Here is a 22,782-nt window from a genome sequence, read left to right on the forward strand (position 1 = left end):
GTGGGCTTAGTCATTTGCATTGAATCTTAATGGGCCTCAAAACAATAATTTTGACCTTTCGATTCTTTTAAATCAACAAAAGTTGTTTTATTTTAAATTCGTTTAAGCCACATTAAGTTAAGCCAAGGTCGATTAAAAAGTCGTGTTATCAGTTAAATATTTCGTTCATTATATTAGTCACAGTTGTTAATGTTTAATGAATTCATGAACTCGTCTGATCAAGTCGTGTTTAAATTGTATTGTTCATGATTTGGTCTTTCCCATTACTCAATTAGCATTTCCATATAATAACCCTTTTGAAACCTTCGAGCATTCCCATTATCAGCTGTTTCAAGTTGATCAAGTTATTATATGTTCCACTGACTATATCTTACTCTATGTATCTGTCACTTCAAAATGCTCAAAGTCTTCTCCTTTTTGTTAACACTAGTCTACATCTTTTGTTTAGCAAGGGGGCTTGAAATATTTATTCTTGAATTTGTCATAACTTGTGCAAACCACATGCTTTCTTCTTGTATGATATATCGATATACAATCAGAAATAGAGAAAGAGAAAAGTATCTTCATTGTGGTTATAATGAAGATGACCAGTTCAAAAATTAGAGTCTACATGATGATACTGATTTTGCTTTTCTTTCACATTTGTTGTGTTTATGGGCTCACAAATGGCCCTGACGGTAAGTATATAGTTTAGATGATGATCAGGTTTTTTTATACATATATACATAGGAATTTTCAAAATCTTTGAATGAGTTTGAAAATTGGTACAGCTACGGCTTTACAAGCTGTGAAGAGTGAATGGACCAAGTTTCCTAAGAATTGGGAAGGCTCTGATCCTTGTGGAACCAATTGGGTTGGAATTACATGTACCAATGACCGCATCGTTTCAATGTAACATCTTATATCTATATACCCTTTTATTTGATGCTTTCCTCTTCAGACTTTAACACCGTGTTGTTGTTTGTGCAGATCATTAGGCAACGTTGACTTGGAAGGAAAGCTTTCTGCCGATATCGCGGCTTTGTCTGAATTGCAGATCTTGTATGTCTTTCTCTTCTTCTTCTACATATACTTGGATTTTTTTTCTTCCTCATCTGATGATCCAATGTTTTTATTTTAGGGATTTGACATCCAATCCTAATTTGACTGGACCCCTTCCATCAAATATTGGTAACCTCAAGAAGTTGATTACCTTGTAAGAAAAGCAAACAAGATCATAACCTATTTATAATCGCCTTTGTCTTATATAATGTAACGTCTATTTTAATTGATTTTTTTTTTCTTTCTTTGTCCAGAAACCTTATGGGATGTGGTTTCAGTGGTCAAATCCCTGAGTCCATAGGATCTCTAGAACAACTTACAACCCTGCAAGATACCAATGTTGCTTTCTAGTACTATAAACTGTCTCTAAATCAATTCGTAATAATATAAGTTTTCTCCATATATACATGCAGCTCCCTAAATTCAAATAAATTCATTGGAACAATTCCGGCTTCCATTGGACGGCTATCGCAACTGTTTTGGTTAGATATAGCCGACAATCAAATCGAAGGAAAGCTTCCAGTTTCTAATGGGACTTCTTCACCTGGACTTGACATGCTTCTTCAAGCTGGACATTTGTATATATAATCCCCAAATCTATCTGATTCTTTTGTGAGACAATTTTTAATATATATACTACTAAGTTACTAACTAATCTGAATATCTTATCCTCTTTCACTTTCTCTTGCAGCCATTTTGGAAATAACAAGCTTTCGGGTGATATCCGGGAGAAGCTCTTCAGCTCAAACATGACTTTGCTGCATGTGTAAGTTTCATAGTATATGTGAAAGCTGAGAGAGTTGCACTAGTTGAGATTGATAACTAAATAAATGAATTGCATTGCTTCAATTCTTGTTTTATCGATAGGTTATTTGATGGAAACCAGTTGACGGGCAAAATACCAGAAAGCCTCAGCCTCGTTAAAACGCTAACGGTGTTGTAAGTAAAAAATTGTTTGTTTAAATTTTTTACTTATCCTAACTTGTTTAATCTCATATGATTTATTTTCTTACATTCAGACGCCTTGATAGGAATAAACTAACTGGAGATATTCCTTCAAGTCTTAATAATCTCACAATTCTTCAAGAACTGTAAGTGAGAAACTAAAGTTTTTTTGTCTGTAGTTTGTATATACATATACAAAAAGAAGTAAAATAGTTTGTATTTGAATATTTTTCAGGTACTTAGCCAATAACAGATTTACAGGTACTCTTCCAAATTTAACCAGGTTAACTAGTCTCTACACATTGTAAGTCTCTTTATTATTCTCCCCTCTTTTTTTATTTTGTGTGTGCTTAATCTACAATAAAAAACGTTCTTTATAAGTTAATCTAATCTCATGATGTGACTGTTCTGTAACAGAGATGTGAGCAATAACCAATTGAAATTCTCTCTCATTCCATCTTGGATCTCTTCATTACGCTCTTTGGCAACATTGTATGCACCTATCTCTCTCTCTCTCTCTCTTATAGCATACTGTAGATGGTTAACCATCCACACCACACACATGGGTGGATGAATTATTTAGTTGTTTATATATTTGTATTAATTTATGATTATGGTAGAAACATATATATATATATATATACACACAAATATATGTATTTCACTTATACATTTTATTTTCTATTTACTATTTGTAACTAATTTCACCGATAAGATTTTGCATTTACGTAACATCTTACATATATTGTTTAATATGAAAAATTAAATTATTAAAAAAATAAGCAAACATAAGTAAAAAATACTTTTATGTATCTGTTTTATAATCTATCTATAAATATAAAGTTGGCTTTTCTCTCTTCTCCTTACTCCACCTCGTCATTTTTTATTTTAATTTTAACAATTAATCCACATTGTCAAAGGAACATAAAATCTAAAGTTAATACATCAATTAGTTCACTCGTTTTTGTGATATTTTTATTATTATTGCCAGTAAATTAAAAAAAATATAAACAAAAAATAAAATGAAATGAAAAAAATACAACCAAAAAAAATATCAAAGTAAAATATGGATACAGATTACATAAATATAAAACTTGATATTTCTATCATAACATAGAATAATTGTGTAAATATTTGTAAAAGACTAGAAATAGGGGAAAAATAAATCTATCATATATTTAATGGAACAACATTTACTTTCAATAGTTACAATTATTATGATAAAGAAGTTATTCAATTATTATAAATTCATATTATCAATAAAAAGTCGGTGTATATTATTATTTTTAATTATAGTATAATATAATTAATAATATATATGTATTTAAAACTTCAGATTATTGTTAGTGTTAAATTATAAATTCATGTTGCCGATTAAAACCAGAAGAATTTGGTGCATATTATTATTTAGAATTCTAAATAATATAAATAACTAAAATAGTTTGAATGATCTATGTTATTTATCGTTTTCAAACTTTAAAAATGGTGAAATTTGTTAAACAAAGGTATATCCAAAAAAAGAGAAAATATTAATCAAGTGCTCAAAAATTTTTAAAAATGTATATATTTAAGAAAAATGTATAAGGTCACTTGAAATAAAACATATTAAAGAAAACTTATTATGAACATCACACACACCAAAAAAATAGTGAAAAATACTAAGAAATATTTGAGAAAGCGATTTGTGATAAAAATAATTATAATAGTAGTGGTAGATTGTAGAATTTTGATTAAAATTGAAAAGAATTATATTTTTGGATAGATACACATATCTAAAAGCTAGAGTAATCTTATGAATTTGTAGATTTAGGAGAATCAAAACAAAAGAACACTATATAAAACATAGTAGACTATACATATTTATTGTTCAAAAAAAAAGTAGACTATACATATTTTAATAATTTTTCTTTTGTCAAACAGTTGAGATAAATTGTAATATTTGATGTAATAATGTGAGTTCATGGATATAGATGAGTCCAATTATCTTATTTATTACTAAGAAGCAAAACTTATGTGTAGTACATTAATGCCAAATAAACTTCGGGACAAAGGGTGGGTATATTCTCTAAAACTTTTTAGTGTCTATGTTAGTAAGTAATGATCACTTAACCGATAAAATAAAAGAGTATTGGAAGATAAAAAATATGAAAATAGTTATGATATGTCTTCATAATCAATGTATTATAAGTGAGATAATCGAATATAAAAAGAGAGTAGATGCAAGATATGACGAGTGTTTACCAAAAAATAAAGAAAGAATTAATTGTGAAAATGTTAAAAAATAGATAAGTTATATATCATTTATTAAAATAAATTTGACATCTATGTAGATTTACATTTTTCATATTCAATAATTATAAATATATTCAACGGTTCAAATTAATAAAAAAAATTATAGTCTTGCGCAATGCAGGGGTTATAAATCTAGTAAAAAATAAAATAGACTCTCATATATCATATCATCTTTTTTTTTTCTTAACATGTCCGCATTTTGTTAGTTCATTAAAAAAGGTTTTCATATTAAATTCTAATAAAAGTTCTCAAGTTTCATATAGGTTTTTATCTTCCTTTCAAACATCTAATACATTATATAATGCTATTAATATAAATAAAATATTCAGAAATATAAAAATAGATTCATATTTAATACTGTATAATTGTTTTTTTCTCTAAAGTAGATAGTTAATGATTTTGTATTTCATAACTTAATAAAATTAATAGACTTTATATTAAAATTGAATAGAATGACACATATAAAAAAATTATGAGACATATGGCAGTTTTTTAAAGCTTGGATTTTGTGAAAACCTTACTTTATTCTATAAAATATTATTTTTTTGTATATTTACAAAGAACAACATTGTCTTCTACTTGGCAGAAGGATGGAAGCAATCCAACTTGGAGGTCCAATACCAATCTTCCTCTTCAGCCCTACTCAACTACAAACTGTGTGAGCAAACCAATACATGAATTTAGAATTCAAGTTGTTTAGCTGTGAAATCTATACTGACCGGATACGTCGTTTCTTGGCATGGCAGTGTCCTAAAACGCAATCAGATAAACGCAACATTGGACTTTGGTTCCAGCTATAGTAACCAGTTGGAGTTTGTGGATTTACAATACAACTACGTAACTGATTATAAACCATCCGCCAATAAACGCATCCAAGTGATGTATGTATATATCATATATATGGTCACAACAAATCAACTTTTGAATTTGTCAAGCATGTACTTATGTGTGTTGATATATCCACAGGTTAGCAGATAATCCGGTGTGCCAAGATGCGGCGAACCGGCTGAGTGATACTGCAATGCAGTCCAACACAAGACCTCATTTTCTGCCCCTCAAATAAATTGTCCTCGCTGTGGTCAGGGCAAGGAACCAAGTCCAGCGTGCAACTGTATGTACCCAGTCACAGGAATACTCACCTTCAGGTCTCCTTCCTTCTCAGGGTATACCAACAATACCAACTTCAACATGCTCCAACAGGAGCTAGAGGGTTTCTTCAAGAATCCAAGTTATCCCGTGGACTCTGTGGCTATCAGAAACATAAGAGAGAATCCAACTGATCACCATCTTCTAATAGATATCTTGGTCTTTCCATCGAACATAGAAACTTTTAATGAGACAGGAATGGATAGTGTTATTTCTGCATTTAGCACGCATACTTTTTCGCAACCCCCAATATTTGGCCCTTACATTTTCGTAGCCGATCAATACACTCCGTTCTCTGGTATGTTGTAACTTTGTCACACAATTATAAAAAAAATTACTTCCGTATTATTGATATGCTTTCCCCATTTGGCAACATATGTAGGAGGAGATTCCAAGTCAGGAAACAAAGGCATTATCATCGGAGCAGCAGTTGGTGTCGCGGTTCTTCTGTTGTTTTTATCCATAGCGGGCATTTATGCTCTTAGACAGAGGAATAGAGCAGACAGAGCAACTGGTCGAAATAATCCTTTTGGTAAGAATATATATATATATATATATATATATATATATATATGTTTTACTACTATAAAAGATTCCTTTCTTGTATGATGAAAAGTATTCTAAATACTTTTCTTTTGAATGTTGTAGCCAAGTGGAATAAGAGTAAGAGTAGTATTGATGCTCCACGGCTAGTGGGAGCAAAAGCATTTACTTTTGAAGAGTTGAAGAAATGCACTGAAAATTTTTCAAAAGCAAATGATGTTGGAGGTGGAGGCTATGGCCAGGTTTGTGTTTTTGAAATTGCCTAAACTGAAATAAGCAATGACGTTAAGTTGAACTTTAATCCCAATATGTTGTTGAAACAGGTGTACAAAGGAATTCTTTCCTCTGGACAACTCATAGCAATTAAAAGAGCTCAACAAGGTTCTTCCCAAGGAGAGTTGGAGTTTAAAACTGAGATTGAACTTCTTTCAAGAGTCCATCATAAAAATGTTGTCAAACTTTTGGGCTTCTGCTTTGATCGAACTGAGCAAATGCTCGTTTACGAGTACATTCCAAATGGCTCTCTTACAGACAGTCTATCAGGTAATACCAAACCTCTATCTTTCTTTTGATGAATTATGATTATTTTATTTTTGGTGCTGAATTTTATGATAATTTAGGGAAGAGTGGAATTAGACTAGACTGGACAAGAAGGCTTAGAATAGCACTTGGGTCAGGCAAAGGTCTTGCTTATCTTCATGAGCTTGCTGATCCTCCAATTATACATAGAGATATCAAATCAAATAACATATTACTTGATGAAAATCTAACCGCAAAGGTTGCCGACTTCGGCCTTTCCAAACTTGTTGGAGACCCTGAGAAAATTCATGTGACAACACAAGTGAAAGGAACATTGGTGAGTAGAGAATAGATAATCCTCCTTTTTTTTTCTCTCTTTATTAAATACATTTTAACTCATAGATTCTTTGGAATTAGGGGTACTTGGATCCTGAGTACTACATGACAAATCAATTGACAGAGAAGAGTGATGTGTACGGGTTTGGTGTTGTGATGTTTGAGCTATTAACCGGTAAAAGTCCTATAGAGAGAGGTAAATATGTGGTGAAAGAGGTGAAGATGAAGATGAATACATCGAGTGATTTGTATGACCTACAAGAATTGTTGGACACGACGATTATCAGCACCAGCGGGAATTTGAAAGGGTTTGAAAAGTATGTCGATCTAGCACTAAGGTGTGTGGAGGAGGAAGGTGTGAATAGACCAACGATGGGTGAGGTTGTGAAAGAGATCGAAAACATAATGCACCTTGCAGGGGTAAACCCGAACATCGATTCAGCAGCAAGTTCGAGAACATACGAGGATGCAAGCAAAGGATCTGGTAATCCTTATGGCAAGGACTCAGTTTAATACAGTGCGGATTTCCCAACTTCAACACTCGAGCCCCAATAATTGATTATGTCTTTTGATTTTAATTGTTTGGTTATTTCCTAAGTGATTTACTTGAAATGCCTTGTCAATGGGGACTTGCATGATTTGATTTGCACTTCTATCTCTTTGCTTTTTAATGGAGATGATCTATATATATGAATTGTGTGTTTCCCTGAGTTTATTCATGTGTTTTTGCGTTCTTGGTAGCAGAGTGGTCTGCAGTTGTTTTGGTTTTTTGGGTTAGTTTCCCTCTACTTATTAGGCTAACCATTTTTTGTAGAATCCGCAACTGTATGTTGCTCAGGGTTGTAGAGGAGGATCCATGGGTTAGAAGGAATGTTTGTGTTGACAAAGTCTGTAATCCTTTGGTTTCAAAAGTTGAAGTAATATAAATTCAGATGACAAAAAAAAAAGAACATGATATCCAATGGAAACGTTTTTTAGTTATGTGACATCATAACTTATGTCCTTAAAACTAGAGCTAAAAAGGTTGACGTGGTCAGCACTCAGCACGATCATAAAGTTAACGAAACAGTACGTGGAATACTAAGGAAATTCAAACGTAAGGAAATCTTAGAAAACATAGAAAATAGAAAAGGAAAAAAATTACATAAAAAATGATAAATAACAAAAAAGAATCACGTGGATCATAGAGGAAGAAAATTATTTTAAAGATGTCCTAAGCAACCACTTCTATGTTGAAGTGGTCATCGAGGGACTATTTATAGACTCCATCATACCTACATCTCATAAACAATCTGTTGATGCATGTAACTTTCATACAATTCTTTAATCTCGTTCGTCGTATTTATATTCTTTTACGATTTTTTTCTTTTTATATATATTTTAGCATCAGTAGCATATTATTGTATAAAAATCTCATTTATTTGACTATTTTATTTGATATGTATTAAAACTTGTAATATGTGTTTTGATTTTATATAAGGGTGGGAGTATTGGTCAATGTATCCTCAAAACCATCAGCATCTTCACTGCTGCAATTAGTATTATAATCTCAAGTTGGTAAATGCTTGTGCTGATTTTTTCCTTGTTGTTAAAAAAACTATTTCGTTGACCAAAGACTCTTCCACTAATCATATATCTAATGTTTTTAGTTTGGAGATTTTGTAATTACTTTGAAGTTTGAAATCATCAATGTGTGTGTTCAATACATTAAACTGTATATTCATAACCATGCTCTCGCACTGGGTAAAGTTTTAGTTTTCGTCACGATAACTTATCATGTTAGTTCGATTTGATACATTATTAATTAATTTTTTTTTCTTTCCAAACCTTCCATTAATAGCATTCTCATCTGTTTCAAGTTGAACTAGTTCCCATTTTTTAAATTGGTCCACTGCCAATTTCTACTATATTTATATGTTTTCAATTAAATTAGTGAAAAGTCTTCTTCATTTTGTTAATATTATTATGTAGATGTTTTGTTAGCAAGGAGGCTGTACTTTTTATTATAGATTTCGTAACAACGTCTCCAGAACACAAGCTTTCTTATTGAATGATTTTGAGATACAGTTAGAAGGAGAGTACGAGAAAAGATCTTTTGTTGACAAAAAAAAAAAAAAGAGTAAGAGAAAAGGGAGTCTTTGTGGGTTTGAAGATGAGATCAAGAACTGGAGCCTTTATGCTCCTGATCTTGCTTTTCTTCCAAATTAGTTCTGTATCTGCGCTCACAAACAGTATAGACGGTAAGTATAGTTGGATGATGATCATAATTTTTCAGATATAGGAATAACAAAATGGTTGATATGAGTTTCAAAATCTGTGCAGCTGTTGCTTTACTAGCTCTAAAGAGTGAGTTGACCGGGACTCCTAAGAATTGGAAAGGCTTTGATCCTTGCGGAACCAATTGGGTTGGAATTTCATGTAGCAATGGCCGCGTTGTTAACATGTAAGTATGTAACATCTTATATTTAAAATTTTTGCTACTTTTTCAAGTAATCATCTGGTAGACTTTAGCGTTGTGTTGTTGCTTTGTTGCAGATCACTAAGCAACCTTAACTTGCAAGGAAAGCTTTCTGCCGATATTTCAACGTTGTCTGAATTGGTGACCCTGTAGGTCTTTCTTCTTCTTTTCTTCCTTTGCATAGAAATGTTTTTGTTTTCCCTAATCTTATGATCTAATGTTTATAGGGATTTGACATCCAATTCTAATATAACTGGACCGCTTCCACCAAATATCGGTAACCTCAAGAAGTTGACAGAGTTGTAAGCTAACAAAATCATGAACCAACTGCAACCGCCTTGTCTCACACATATTTTAACAAACTCCTTTTTTTCTCCAGAAATCTTATGGGATGTGGTTTCGATGGTCAAATTCCTGAGTCCATAGGAAATCTTGAAAAACTTACAAAACTGTAAGATGTGGTTGCTTCCTATTATTATAATCGGTCTCTTTTACAATGAGTATCTAAAAACATAAGTATCAAATTTTGTCTCCTTTTATACAGCTCCCTGAATTCAAATAAGTTCAATGGAAAAATTCCGGCTTCCATGGGACGGTTATCGAAACTATATTGGTTCGATATAGCTGACAATCAGATCGAAGGAGAGATTCCAGTTTCTAATGGGACTTCATCACCTGGACTTGACATGCTTCTTCAAACTGTGCATTTGTATATATAAACCAAAATCTTTCCATTTCTTTTAATATAATCACTCATTTGAATATAAGTACTAGTTCATCTGACTCTCCTTCACTTTCTCTTGTAGTCATTTTGGGAAAAACAAGCTTTCAGGGAAGATCCCAAAAGAACTTTTCACCTCGAACATGACTTTGAAACATTTGTATGCTTCACATTACATATTAAGCTGGGAGTTTGTATAAGTTGAGAGTAGTAACTAAATAAGTGATTACATTGTTTGTTGTTTTATCGACAGGCTCTTCGATGGAAACCTATTCACAGGCGAAATCCCAGAGAGCCTCAGTCTCGTTAAAACATTGGTTGTCTTGTAAGTAATAGAAAGAGATTTATCAAAAAAAAAAATGTTTCTTTGATAAGTAATAAACCATATTTGTCTTGTAAAAAAAATTGTAAGTAATAAACCATATTTGTTGTTTTCTTTGTGAGTAATAAAACCCATGGTCGAACAACAAAAAATTATACTAATTCGGGTATTGAACCCACGACCTATATCAAACCCATGGTCGAACTCAAACCAGCGGGGCTACTGTATCTTTAAAAATATTACTAGTACGGAATGTTTTATATATTCGAATCTTTCTCTCCTTGCTTTCGCTTCTTCCTCCTTCTCTTTACTTTTACACCGTTTCAAATTTTTATGAAATCTTCATGTTCCAGCAAAACAATAGTATCTAATTGCATTAGAAAAAATCGGAGGAAAAAACAAATATATTGACTTATTCAGCAGATTTCATTTTATGAACAATCTATCTATCTTTCTTTCTCTTGCTTGATTAAGAATAATAAAAGGTTCGTTATTCATTTTTTTCTATTTGTTAAATTTGGGCTTATCCTGGGCTTCTAACTAAAAACCAATTGGCAATTAGTAGATTGACCCTAACCCTTTATATATTAATGATAGTCCTTTCAAACTTCAGATGTGGGACTTGGATTGTATCCAACAATCTCCCCTTCAATCCAAGGACCACGCCTCCTCGAGATGACAACTCCATCTCGAACCGATCCCACTTGGACCGATAATAAACCCCTTCTTGGGCCCCCATTACTCGGGTTGACAAGAGGCATGTCATTATCCACTTTTCTAAATCCACCAGGATTTTTAACCTTTGGGCTCTGATACCATGTTAAATTTGGGCTTATCCTGGGCTTCTAACTAAAAATGGTGTAGTTGAAAGAAGAAACCGCACATTAATGGAGATGACAAGAAGCTTGCTTAAGGCTATGAATCTGCCGAATGAACTATGGGGAGAGGCCGTACGTCATTCAACATATTTGATTAATCGAGTTCCTACCAAAGCTTTAGCGGGTCAGACTCCATATGAAAGTTTCACGACGAGAAAACCTAACATCGAGCATCTACGAGTGTTTGGCTGTGTTGCTTATGCTAAGATCATTGGACCACATCTTAAGAAGTTAGATGACAGGTCGAGAACTTTGATCAATCTAGGGACAGAACCAGGTTCGAAAGCTTATAGGCTGTATGATCCAGTTACAAGGAAAGTGTTTGTAAGCAGAGACGTCGTGTTCGACGAGACAAAAGTTTGGGATTGGTCGACTGCAGAAAACCAAACCAATGGAGAACCAGGAAGGTTTAAACTATCTCGTGGTGGGTTTGTAGAAGAAGGAAACGAAGAGGAGAACAATCACGATGACAATGTCGAGCATCATGAACCGGAACAAGAACCTGCAAACCAAGAAGAAGAGATAGAAGATGAACAAAACGTGGATCAAGTAGGTGAAACTCAGCAAGTTGTCACCAGATACGGACGTGTTATCAACAAACCTCGATACCTCAATGATTATGTACTACTAGCTGAACTAGAGAGTGAACAACTTCTGCTTACCATAGATGGTGAACCAGAGTCTGTTTCTGAAGCTTTAAGTTTGCAAGAATGGGTTAAAGCGATGAAGGCTGAGCTGGAGTCAATCGCTAGAAATAAAACGTGGGAGCTAGTTGAGAAGCCGGATGGTGTTAAACCAATAGGGTTGAAGTGGGTGTATAAAATCAAGAAGAAAGCGGATGGATCATTGAACAAGTTCAAGGCAAGACTTGTAGCAAAAGGTTATGTACAACAACAAGGAGTAGACATTGAAGAAGCATTTGCACCTGTAGCACGAATTGAAACTATTCGACTACTCATTGCTATCGCAGCTTCGAAGGGATGGGAGATTCATCACCTTGATGTGAAAACCGCATTCTTGAATGGTGACTTAAACGAGCTGGTTTATGTGTGCCAACCCGAAGGCTTTGTTAAGAGAGGACAAGAGGATCGAGTGTACAGACTACATAAGGCGTTGTATGGTCTACGTCAAGCTCCAAGAGCTTGGAACGTGAAGCTTGATCATGTTCTGAAGAAGATGAGTTTTAAGAGATGCATCAAGGAACCTACTGTGTATCTTAAGAGCGACAAGAATGAAAGAATGGTGGTGGCAATCTACGTTGATGACTTGTTTGTGACAGGAACTTCGCAAAGAGTCATTGATCAGTTCAAAAAGGATATGTCAAGAGAGTTTGAGATGTCAGATCTCGGCAAGTTGACATATTATCTCGGTATTGAAGTAATACAAGGAGAAGATGGGATAAGAATAAAACAAGAAGGTTATGCTCGAGGTATTCTTGTCGATACTAAGATGGATTTGTGCAACTCAGCGCACATACCAATGGAGCCTGGTATGGAGATATCAAAGGCTGAGAAACAACCTGAGATTGATGCCACAAGATATAGAAGAACAATCGGGTGTTTGAGGTATCTGCTTCATACACGACCCGATTTGGCTTTTGCTGTAGGAGTCTTAAGCCGGTATATGCAGAGTCCGAGAGTGGTACACGGACAAGCTCTCAAACATTTGTTAAGGTATGTGAAAGGAACTACCAACTTAGGCTTGTTCTACAAGCGAGATGGGTTGAGTAAGGTTGTTGGATACAGCGACAGTAGTTACAAGGCTGATATCGATGATGGAAGATGTACTGGAGGTCATGTGTTTTATCTTGGTTCATCATTAATCACTTGGACCTCACAGAAACAACATACAGTGGCGATGTCATCATGTGAAGCAGAGTTTATGGCAGCTACAGAAGCAGCAAAGCAAGCCATATGGTTGAAGGAGCTGCTAAGAGAGATACTTAGTCTAGATAAGAAGATCTTACTAAGGATTGACAACAAGTCAGCCATATCTCTAAGTAAGAATCCAGTGTTTCATGGAAGGAGTAAGCACATACTCACAAAGTACCATTTCATTCGTGAGAGTGTGGAGAATGATCAGATTGAAGTGGAGCATGTTCCTGGTGAAGAACAGAAGGCGGACATCCTTACTAAGCCACTAGCAAGAATCAAATTCAGAGAAATGAGGAACCTGATCGGAGTACAAGTGATTGAAGCACCCGAAGTTCAAGTTGGAATTAAGGAGGAGAATGTTGGATAATTCCAACTTGTGGAAGAAGCTATCTCCTAGGAAGTTGCCAAAAGAGATAGAATAGGAAAAGGAAAAATTCCTAAAATCAATAAGTTGTAATATGTTAATTCTAATAGGTTTAGGAAAATAAGAAACCTATAAATATAAGAGTCTATGGAGAGGTGTTCCATAAGACTTGAGAGAGAGATTTAGTTTTTGAGAGAGTTTTCTAAATCAATAATATAAGAGAGGTGTTCTTATATCTTCAAGTTCTTTTGTTGAGGAGTATATGGTGCAGTTAAATGTCTAGAGACTCCATTTCCTTCACAGAACCGGTTGAACTCAAGCGAGGTGAACTCTCCTCCCCTATCGGTGCGAAAGGTTTTGATAGACAAACCTGTCTGCTTCTCAATTCCTTCCTTAAACCTTTTAAACCGATCGAAAGCCTCGCTTTTCTCCTTCAATAGCATTGTCCACATGTATCTCGAAAAATCATCAATAAGGACGAAGACATACCGGTTGTTAGCTGGTGTCGGTGGAGAGATTGGTCCACACAAATCACCATGAATCAGCTCCAAAGCTTGAGCTGCTCGAAAGGATGTTGCAGTAGGAAACACAGCTCTGGTCTGTTTTCCGACTAAACACGCAGTGCACACATTCTTCTCATGAACAGATTGTGGCATTCCAACAACCATTCCCTGTCTCACCATATTGTTCATCACTCCAACACTTACATGTCCCAGCCGTGCATGCCATGTTAGAGTAGTGTCATTATCTTGGATATAAAGACACTTAGGATACTCAACCTCCATTGACGTCTTGTACAAGCGGTTTGAAGATCTCGTGACTCTTACCAACAACCGCCCAGCAGGATCGCTTAAAGTTAACATGTCTCCCTTCATGTTCACTTCACATCCAAATTCAGTCGCTTGTCCTAGACTGATAATGTTGTGCTTCAAGTCGGGAATATAGTAAATCTCCTTGAGTGATCGCCTCTCACCCGTTTTTCCCACAAATACAATCGATCCCTTTCCAACAATGTTGACAAACGAACCATCACCAAACTTAACCTTCCCTGTGATGTTCATATCTAAGCTCGAAAAGAATTCTTTCTTTCCCGTCATGTGGTTGCTAGCACCGTTGTCAAGATACCATATACTCTCACTGTTAGTATCATAGTTCTTGGGAAACACCTTATCCTCGTTCAAGAACACCACCTCATGAACGTAAAGTGCATCAGCTTCATGAGTTTCATTCAAATTTGTCTCTTGATGTGCAACTTCTTTCGCTTGACATGAAGATGCGTAGTGACCCGGTTTATCGCATCTCCAATAAATTATTTTGGATAGATCTTTCTTCTGGTTTTGATTCTAGTTTTGGTTCTGGTTCTGTACTTGCTCTGTAGTATCTCCTCCACGATTCTGGCCATTGAATCTTCCTCGTCCTCTGCCTCTGCTAGAATTATCTCCACTGTAGTTACCACGACCAAAACCACCTCGACCATATCCACCACGACCATATCCTCCTCGACTGCCTCCTCTTCGACCATAACCTCCTCTGTTATAGCCTCCTCTGTTTCCTTGATATCCACCGTAGTTTCCTTGATTGTTTGAATTAGAGAACATAAGTTTTGCTTGGTCTTCACCTCGGGTCTCCTCCCCTACACGCTCTTCATAAGCTTTTATGCGACCAACTATGTCTCCAAAACCGGTTTTCTTTAAGTCTAAGACTTGTTCCAACGATGCAACGATATGAATATATTTGTGTCTTGGGAGTCCTTGTAAGAACTTCTTTACCAACTTTGATTCGTCAATGATCTCTCCCAAAGAAGCTGACTGCGATGCTAGGCCTGAGATCTTGCCAGCAAAGTCATCAACGGAGTCGGTATCGTTCATCGTCACCCGATCAAGATCTGCAAGTAGGGTTTGAAGCCTTGCTTCCTTCACACGTTCCGCACCTTGGTGACGTGCTCGTATGGCTTCCCATAGGGATTTAGCCGAACCTTGATCTCCAACTTGCAGGATGAGTGACTCAGGGATGGATTGGAACAGTAGAGCAGTTGCAACGTCGTTCATCTTCTGATCGGTGGATCCAGGATCAATAGTCTCCCACACCTCGCTAACTCGAAGCGTGATTCTCATACGCATCGACCAAACGGTATAGTTTGTCGATGTTAACATCGGACATTGGATGGATGGTGATCCAAGGTCCTTGGTTCGCGACAACGGATTTGAGTCGTCCCCCATACTTGGTTATGAACAGCTTCTCCTTCACAACCTTGATCTGAGCTACAACCTTAGCTCTGATACCAAATCTAAGAACAAAAGAACTTGAAGATATAAGAACACCTCTCTTATATTATTGATTTAGAAAACTCTCTCAAAAACTAAATCTCTCTCTCAAGTCTTATGGAACACCTCTCCATAGACTCTTATATTTATAGGTTTCTTATTTTCCTAAACCTATTAGAATTAACATATTACAACTTATTGATCTTAGGAATTTTTCCTTTTCCTATTCTATCTCTTTTGGCAACTTCCTAGGAGATAGCTTCTTCCACAAGTTGGAATTATCCAACACTATTATTATCCTTTGATTTTTTATCTCAATTATATTATAAAAATTAGAGGGTATCTATATCAGATTTGGCAAATAGATAGCAGTCACTCTATAATTTCCAAAACTTCTTAGATTGATCTACAAATTCCGACCAGTAATTGAGTTTCTAAAAAACCCAGAAACAAGTTGATTGTTTGAGTTTTGACGATGAAAAACTTCATACTATACGTATATATTAAACGATCGACTGATACTTTAAACGTAAGTTATGGTAGCTCTGCTGGTTATGAGCTTATCAACTAGTGCATATGGTCGCATGTTCGACTTCCCAGCTTGTAATATTTTGTTTCATAATTTTTATTTTTTAAAAGTTAATCTAAACGACATCGTTTTAAAGCAGGACGTGGCATCCTAATCAGCAAAAGTTAACGGAACAGTAACAACGTTTATCAATTTGATGGTTTTGACCGGATTTGGTTTGTTGATGTGGGAAATTCAAATTTTAATCAAGTTCGTGTGGTTATAAGCACAACTCAAAGTTTTGTGTATGAATACGATAAAGCGACAAAGTTTAGGGGGGAATTGGCCGTTTTCCCGACGTCTTGATAGGAATAGACTAAGTGGAGAAATACCTCCAAGTCTGAATAATCTCACAAATCTTCAAGAACTGTAAGTGAGCAAACAAAAGATTTGTTATGTATTTGTAGAAAATAAATGAAAAGAAGTAAAAGACTTTGTAGTTGAATACGTTTCAGGTACTTGTCCAACAACAAATTTACAGGTACTATTCCAGTTTTAACCAGCTTGACCACTCTCTTCACATTGTAAGTTCCCTATATTATCCTTCCTAATTTGCTGCTCAATTTACCTTTAATTAGAAACCTTCACTCTCAAGCAATCTAATACCATCATGTGATTGTTTTTTTAACAGAGATGTGAGCAATAACCGATTTACCTCCTCAATCATTCCATCATGGCTTTCTTCAAGCAACCTAACAACATTGTGTGACCTCTTTTGATATATACATATAAGTTTTTATCGTGTATGCTTACCGCTTACGAAAAATAAATGGTATTATACTTGGCAGAAGGATGGAAGGTATCCAACTTCAAGGTCAAGTACCAATCTCCCTCTTCAACCCTCCTAGTAGTTTGGAGACAGTGTGAGTAAAACAAATCATGAAACTTTGATTAAGAAGTCACTCAAAGTTGTGAAATCTGTACTAGAATTAATAGTGATATTTTTTTTTCTCGACTACTTTGCAGTATCTTAAAACGCAATTGGCTAAACGAGACACTGGACTTTGGTACTAGCAAAAGTTTGCGGTTTGTGGATTTACAATACAATGACATAACTGAGTATAAGCAACCAGCTAAGAAAGACCTTCAAGTAATGTATGTATCCTTGTCACAAAACCAAAATGACTTCTTTTGTTCAATCAATTTTTACTTATGAGTGTTGTTATACATACATCTACAGCTTGGCAAATAATCCAGTGTGTCCGGAGGTGAAGAACCCACCAGATGAATACTGCAAAGTAGTCAAACTAAGTTCCTCATTTTTTGCTCCTAAGAAAAAAGAAAATTGTCATCGACAATGTGGCCCGGACAGAAATTTGAGTGCAATCACGTGCCGGTGTGCGTATCCAGCCTCAGGAATACTCACTTTTAGATCGCCTTCATTCTCAGGGTTTTCAGACGACAGCAACTTCGAATTGCTTTATAACAACCTAACTGGTTTCTTTAACAATTCCAATTATCGAGTGGAGTCGGTGTCCATAGGAAACATAAGAGAGGATGAAACTGAGCATCATCTTCTAATTGATCTCTTGATCTTCCCACTAAAGAAAGAGAGGTTTAATGAGACCGGAATGGATAATGTTATTTCCAGGTTTAGCACGCAGACTTATAAGCCTCCTGACAGATTTGGCCCTTACATATTCAAAGCCAATAAGTACGATAAGTTCCCGGGTATGAGAAAAAACAGTTATACAATTTACACAGAATCTAACCGGCCGATCTAAAACTGGTTCTATATGACTCGCGTTTACCTCTGATTGTTTTGTCACAGATGAAAAAGGTTTAAAGTCGTCACACATCATCGGAGCTATACTTGGTGCTTCTGTTTTTCTGTTGTTGCTAATGATAGCCGGGATTTATGCTCTCAAGCAGAAGAAGAGAGCAGAGAGAGCAAATGATCAAATTAATCCTTTTGGTAAGAACTAAAAGAAGAGGTTCTTTTTTTTTTACTTACTTCCAAGAAAGACTGGTGAAATGCTAACAACTTCTCTTTCGTATGTTGCAGCCAAGTGGGATGCCAATCAGAACAGTGTAGATGCTCCGCAGCTCATGGGAGTAAAAGCATTTACATTTGAAGAGATGAGGAAATGCGCTAACAACTTTTCAGTGGCAAATGATGTTGGTGGTGGAGGTTATGGCCAGGTTTGTGTCTTTGATGGTTATGTCTTTAATTGAAAGAAGTGGCGACATTAAGTTGAACTTATGATCTGAATATGTTGGTGAAACAGGTGTACAAAGGGATTCTTCCCTCAGGGCAACTCATAGCAATAAAAAGAGCACAACCAGGATCTTTTCAAGGAGCGTTGGAGTTTAAAACTGAGATCGAGCTTCTTTCAAGGGTCCATCATAAAAACGTTGTCAAACTCTTAGGCTTTTGCTTTGATCGAGGTGAACAAATGCTTGTCTATGAGTACATCCCAAATGGTTCTCTTAGAGATAGTCTATCAGGTAATTAATATCAAATCTCTTTATTCCTTTGAAGAATTTAGATAGTTATTTTGTACTAAACTCGACAAAAATTGTAGGGAAAAATGGGATTAGACTTGATTGGACAAGAAGGCTTAGAATAGCACTTGGATCAGGGAAAGGCTTGGCTTATCTTCATGAGCTTGCTGATCCTCCAATTATACACAGAGACGTCAAATCAAGTAATATACTACTTGATGAAAGTCTAGCTGCAAAGGTTGCTGATTTTGGCCTCTCCCAACTTGTGGAAGAAGCTGAGAAAGCTAATGTCACAGCACAAGTGAAGGGAACCATGGTGAGTAGAGAACAAAAATCATCTTCCGTTCTCTCTTTCTTAGTTACGTTAAACTCACAATATATATCTTTGGAATTAGGGCTATTTGGATCCTGAGTACTACATGACGAATCAATTGACAGAGAAAAGTGATGTGTACGGGTTTGGGGTGATGATGTTGGAACTATTAACCGGTGAAATTCCGATAGTGAATGGTAAATATGTAGTGAAAGAGGTGAAGATGAAGATGAATAAATCAAAGAAGTTGTATGACCTACAAGAATTGTTGGACACTACCATCATTTCAACCAACGAGAATCTTAAAGGATTCGAAAAGTTCGTAAACTTGGCTCTAATATGCGTGGATCAAGAAGGAGTGAAGAGGCCATCAATGAATGAGGTTGTAAAAGAAATTGAGTACATAATGCAACATGCAGGATTATATCCTAACGTAGATTCAGCTGCGAGTTCAAGAACGTATGATGAAGCAAGCAAAGGATCCGGGGATCTTTATAGAAACAACTCGTTTGAGTATAGTGCAAGTTTCCCAACTACAAAACTCGAACCCCATTGATTAGTCCGGATGCTACACCAAAATGCCAAGATTTATGCTTTGTCAAATTAGGCACCTGTGCTTCACATGTCAAAATTAGCTACAACTCTTGATGTATCCAAAATAATTGGAATTTCTTGCCAAATTTTTCAGAATACTAAAATGCCCTCAATTAAGGGAAAATTACTAGTTCGACCCAAATTGAGCAGTTAATTGCTAGATTAGCTCATAAAATTTGAGAGTTAGTTGGGTTATTTTCATATCTAAAATACCCTTTTTTGTTTTGTTAGGAAAAAAATGCCAATATTACCCTTGGTTAAAAATTCCTCCAATTTGTTTTTTTTTTAATTAAAAGTCTGCAAACAAGTAATGGCAGATTAATTTGTAAGTGACAGATTTTCTGTCCATGGCAATTTTTTTTTGGCAGACTTATTTTGGATGACAGATTAATTTGAAGAATTTGATGGCAGATTTGTTTTTTACGGCAGATTTATTTGAAGTGTGTAATGACAGATTTTTTTTGAACAGCAGAATTTTTTTTAACGCGACAGACTTATTTATAAAGTCATGACAGATTTTCATTATTTTAGTCAAATTTTTAGGAATTTTGTGGCAGATTTTTTATGATTGTTGTAACCATTTTTTTTCCTTCAAAAATCTGTCACATTGCAACAGATTTATCAACGGAAAAATAATTACTAGTTTGACATCTTGTGGTGACAGATTTTTTAAGTTATGACTGATTTTTGGATTGAAGAAAAAAATCTGTTGTTTGATAACAGATTTTCTAAAGTCTTTCTAAAATTGCTATATTGACCTACATTCACACTATACGTTATGGCAGATTTTCTTATGTTATGACAGTTATATTTTTTTCTACTATAAAATCTGTTGCTTGATAACAGATTTGTTATATATGAATACAATGATAACAAATTTTTTTTTTATATAGTGACAGCAGATTTGTTATTTGTAATGATAGAACTTTTTTCAGGGTAATGACACATTTATTAGTGTGTTTTGCGGCAGATTTTCTTTGCGGTTAAGCGACAGACTTTTTAAGTAGTTGCCATATATGACGAGAATCTACGGTTTACCTTATTTTTTCGTGTTTGTCTCGTGCCTCCCCCAATATCGACTCCAATTTTTTTTCTCTTTTGGATTCATCTTATTTTTTCATAGATTCCTTCTTCCTCCTCTCCAATGTGGATTTAATCATGCTTTCTTTCCTTTTAGGGTTCATAATCAACTTCTCTATTATTTTCCTTTTAGGTTCTTTTTTTTTCATCGCTTCCTTCACGTTTCAGAGTGCATTTGATCGTTACACAACAAAGAGAATATGAAGCAGGTGATTCTCGTTTGTGGTAATTAGATCTTCGACAACAACAAATGGTTGTTTGTTGTTGATAATGAAAGGGGTTCACGAATTCTAGAATGTAATGATCAAAGCAGTTTTGATGTTTGCATTGGAATGGTATATGAGGATTACAGGCTGGATAACAAGGTATTTGATGTTGTGTTGAGTTACAAGATCTCGAAGAGGTTTTTGCAGGATTTACCCGCTGATACACCACCAGTTATTATTGATAATTCTCGTCAGTTGCACACTTTTCTGGGACAATTGAAAAGGGATACAAGTCGTCTTTGTGTTGAAGTGAAGAAGAAAATACGTACTGATTCGAATCAGAAAGGTAAGAAATGAGGAAGAGATGAAAACGATTTGGATGGAGAAGAGTATGTTGATTTGGCCAGTGAAGCAAAACAGGAAGAGATCGATGAAGATGATAGTAGATTTGATTATTGTGATGATTCTGACGGAACAAGTTCTGATGATGAGAATTTTACCCTGTATGGAATTCCACCAGAAGAAGAGGATCATAAATTGCCAATGAAGAAAAGGAGTTCATCTTTTTTTATTGAAGAAAATAAAGAACCAGTTGATATCTCAAAGGTAGACTTGTCTTCTGTGAATTTGGCTGTTGGGCAAATGTATGATATAAAGGAGCACCTAGAAACACGGCTGAAGATACTAACCTTGGTTCAAAGGTTTGATTTTTATGTTTACAAATCGAGACCAACACTATTGATTGTCAAGTGTTGGGTTAAAGGATGCAAGTGGAGGGTAAGAGCTGCAACATTAAGACACTTTCCAAAGTTTGAGGTGTGTGTGTTTATTTCATCACATACATGTTCAGTAACAGAGCGCTCTATGCGTGCCCGACAAGCAGATCATAATATTCTAGGAGAGTTGTACAAAGATTTTGTTGGTGGAGTTGGTCCCAAGGTACTGCCAATGCATGTTGCTGAAGCGTTGAATAAACGTTTTCAAATCAAGGTAAAATTATTCCTTCCAGTTCTATTTAGCATTATACCGTTTATTTATTTTCACAACAATTTAAAATAATATTGTTCTTGATAGATGGATTATTGGAAGGCATATCGAACACTAAGGCATGCTCGCGAGTTGGTCAGGGGTAGTCCAGAGAGTGGTTATGAGCAGCTTCCTACATATTTGTATATGAGAAAAAGGGCAAATCCTGGAAATTTTACACAGCTTGAAGTTGATGAAGCTCAAAGATTTAAGTACTGTTTTCTAGCATTTGGTGCAAGCATACAGGGATTTCCATTCTTGAGGAAAGTGGTTGTTGTGGATGGTACTTTTTTACAAAGAAAATACTTAGGGACACTTCTGACATCAACAGCTCAAGATGGCAATTTTCAGATTTTTCCAATTGCTTTCACCGTGGTTGATACGGAGAATGATGAATCATGGGAATGGTTTTTCAAGCAACTCAGCTGTGTGATACCAGATGATGAAAGCCTTTCCATTATTTCTGATATGCATCAATCAATTGGGAAAGCTATTAAAAAGGTCTATCCGAAGTCTAGTCGGGGAATATGTACATACCATATATACAAGAATATTTTGGTCCGGTTTAAAGGTCGAGCAGAATTTGCTTTGGTTAAAAAGGCGGCAAATTCTTGTAGACTTATCGACTTTCAAACCACATTTGATCAGATAGAAGCCATGAATCCAGCACTACATGAGTACCTCGTAAGGGCTGATGTGCATATGTGGACTCGTGTACATTTCCCGGGTGATAGGTGATATATCATGGTTTTTGTGGTTTTTAACCATGATATAAAGAGTCTTTTAGAGTCTTTTGATTTGTTTTCTATGATGTTTTGGAGTCTTTGCAGGTTTTCTAGGATTTTAG

General features: G+C 35.2%; 4 protein-coding genes and 2 pseudogenes across 5 annotated transcripts; 5 read left to right on the forward strand and 1 right to left on the reverse strand.

Annotated features, from left to right (window-relative positions):
• The first annotated feature begins 400 nt into the window (after positions 1–400).
• LOC104724334 (leucine-rich repeat receptor protein kinase HPCA1-like) lies at positions 401–7,516 on the forward strand (annotated as a pseudogene). The gene is made up of 19 exons (XR_015573737.1): positions 401–677; positions 771–891; positions 970–1,041; positions 1,121–1,195; positions 1,296–1,367; positions 1,455–1,619; positions 1,733–1,807; positions 1,909–1,980; positions 2,061–2,132; positions 2,222–2,290; positions 2,404–2,478; positions 4,865–4,936; positions 5,025–5,159; positions 5,245–5,722; positions 5,807–5,956; positions 6,073–6,209; positions 6,291–6,510; positions 6,588–6,823; positions 6,904–7,516. The product of XR_015573737.1 is annotated as a leucine-rich repeat receptor protein kinase HPCA1-like (transcript).
• A 1,292-nt stretch (positions 7,517–8,808) lies between these two features.
• LOC104724344 (leucine-rich repeat receptor protein kinase HPCA1-like) lies at positions 8,809–10,475 on the forward strand. The gene is made up of 8 exons (XM_010442808.3): positions 8,809–9,062; positions 9,145–9,265; positions 9,358–9,429; positions 9,508–9,582; positions 9,660–9,731; positions 9,825–9,989; positions 10,087–10,161; positions 10,255–10,475. Exons 1-8 carry the CDS (start codon positions 8,975–8,977, stop codon positions 10,328–10,330), a joined length of 744 nt encoding a protein of 247 aa, XP_010441110.1. The 5' UTR covers positions 8,809–8,974; the 3' UTR covers positions 10,331–10,475.
• A 3,194-nt stretch (positions 10,476–13,669) lies between these two features.
• Positions 13,670–15,658, reverse strand: LOC147948794 (uncharacterized). Its single transcript, XM_087468581.1, has 2 exons — positions 14,807–15,658; positions 13,670–14,611 (listed from the first exon to the last, which is right to left on the reverse strand). Exons 1-2 carry the CDS (start codon positions 15,656–15,658, stop codon positions 13,670–13,672), a joined length of 1,794 nt encoding a protein of 597 aa, XP_087324707.1.
• Positions 15,659–16,371: 713 nt separating this feature from the next.
• Positions 16,372–19,765, forward strand: LOC104724355 (leucine-rich repeat receptor protein kinase HPCA1-like). Its single transcript, XM_019235142.2, has 11 exons — positions 16,372–16,640; positions 16,727–16,795; positions 16,903–16,974; positions 17,060–17,134; positions 17,238–17,366; positions 17,452–17,942; positions 18,043–18,186; positions 18,277–18,413; positions 18,500–18,719; positions 18,797–19,032; positions 19,112–19,765. The coding sequence occupies exons 1-11, from the start codon at positions 16,519–16,521 to the stop codon at positions 19,583–19,585; spliced, it is 2,169 nt and encodes a 722-aa protein (XP_019090687.2). The 5' UTR covers positions 16,372–16,518; the 3' UTR covers positions 19,586–19,765.
• Positions 19,766–20,903: 1,138 nt separating this feature from the next.
• On the forward strand, positions 20,904–21,884 carry LOC147948795 (uncharacterized; annotated as a pseudogene).
• A 99-nt stretch (positions 21,885–21,983) lies between these two features.
• On the forward strand, positions 21,984–22,673 carry LOC104751837 (uncharacterized). Its single transcript, XM_010473886.2, has one exon. It carries the CDS (start codon positions 21,984–21,986, stop codon positions 22,671–22,673), a length of 690 nt encoding a protein of 229 aa, XP_010472188.2.
• The last annotated feature ends 109 nt before the right edge of the window (positions 22,674–22,782 follow it).

This window comes from Camelina sativa, chromosome 2 (assembly GCF_030686135.1).
Source record: "Camelina sativa cultivar CO46 ecotype springtype chromosome 2, ASM3068613v1".
NCBI lineage: Eukaryota > Viridiplantae > Streptophyta > Magnoliopsida > Brassicales > Brassicaceae > Camelina > Camelina sativa.

Excerpts from the sequence above, each read along its gene's own strand:
- LOC104724355 (XM_019235142.2), top strand. The coding sequence starts at position 16,519 with ATGAATACGATAAAGCGACAAAGTTTAGGGGGGAATTGGCCGTTTTCC. Across the intron at positions 16,975-17,059 it reads TCAAGCAACCTAACAACATT|AAGGATGGAAGGTATCCAAC; the intron begins GTGTGACCTCTT and ends TATACTTGGCAG. Across the intron at positions 18,187-18,276 it reads TGATCAAATTAATCCTTTTG|CCAAGTGGGATGCCAATCAG; the intron begins GTAAGAACTAAA and ends CGTATGTTGCAG.
- LOC147948794 (XM_087468581.1), bottom strand. The coding sequence starts at position 15,658 with ATGGGGGACGACTCAAATCCGTTGTCGCGAACCAAGGACCTTGGATCA. Across the intron at positions 14,612-14,806 it reads GAGGAGATACTACAGAGCAA|GATAAGGTGTTTCCCAAGAA; the intron begins GTACAGAACCAG and ends TTCTTGAACGAG.
- LOC104751837 (XM_010473886.2), top strand. The coding sequence starts at position 21,984 with ATGGATTATTGGAAGGCATATCGAACACTAAGGCATGCTCGCGAGTTG.
- LOC104724344 (XM_010442808.3), top strand. The coding sequence starts at position 8,975 with ATGAGATCAAGAACTGGAGCCTTTATGCTCCTGATCTTGCTTTTCTTC. Across the intron at positions 9,063-9,144 it reads GCTCACAAACAGTATAGACG|CTGTTGCTTTACTAGCTCTA; the intron begins GTAAGTATAGTT and ends AAATCTGTGCAG. Across the intron at positions 9,583-9,659 it reads CTCAAGAAGTTGACAGAGTT|AAATCTTATGGGATGTGGTT; the intron begins GTAAGCTAACAA and ends TTTTTTCTCCAG.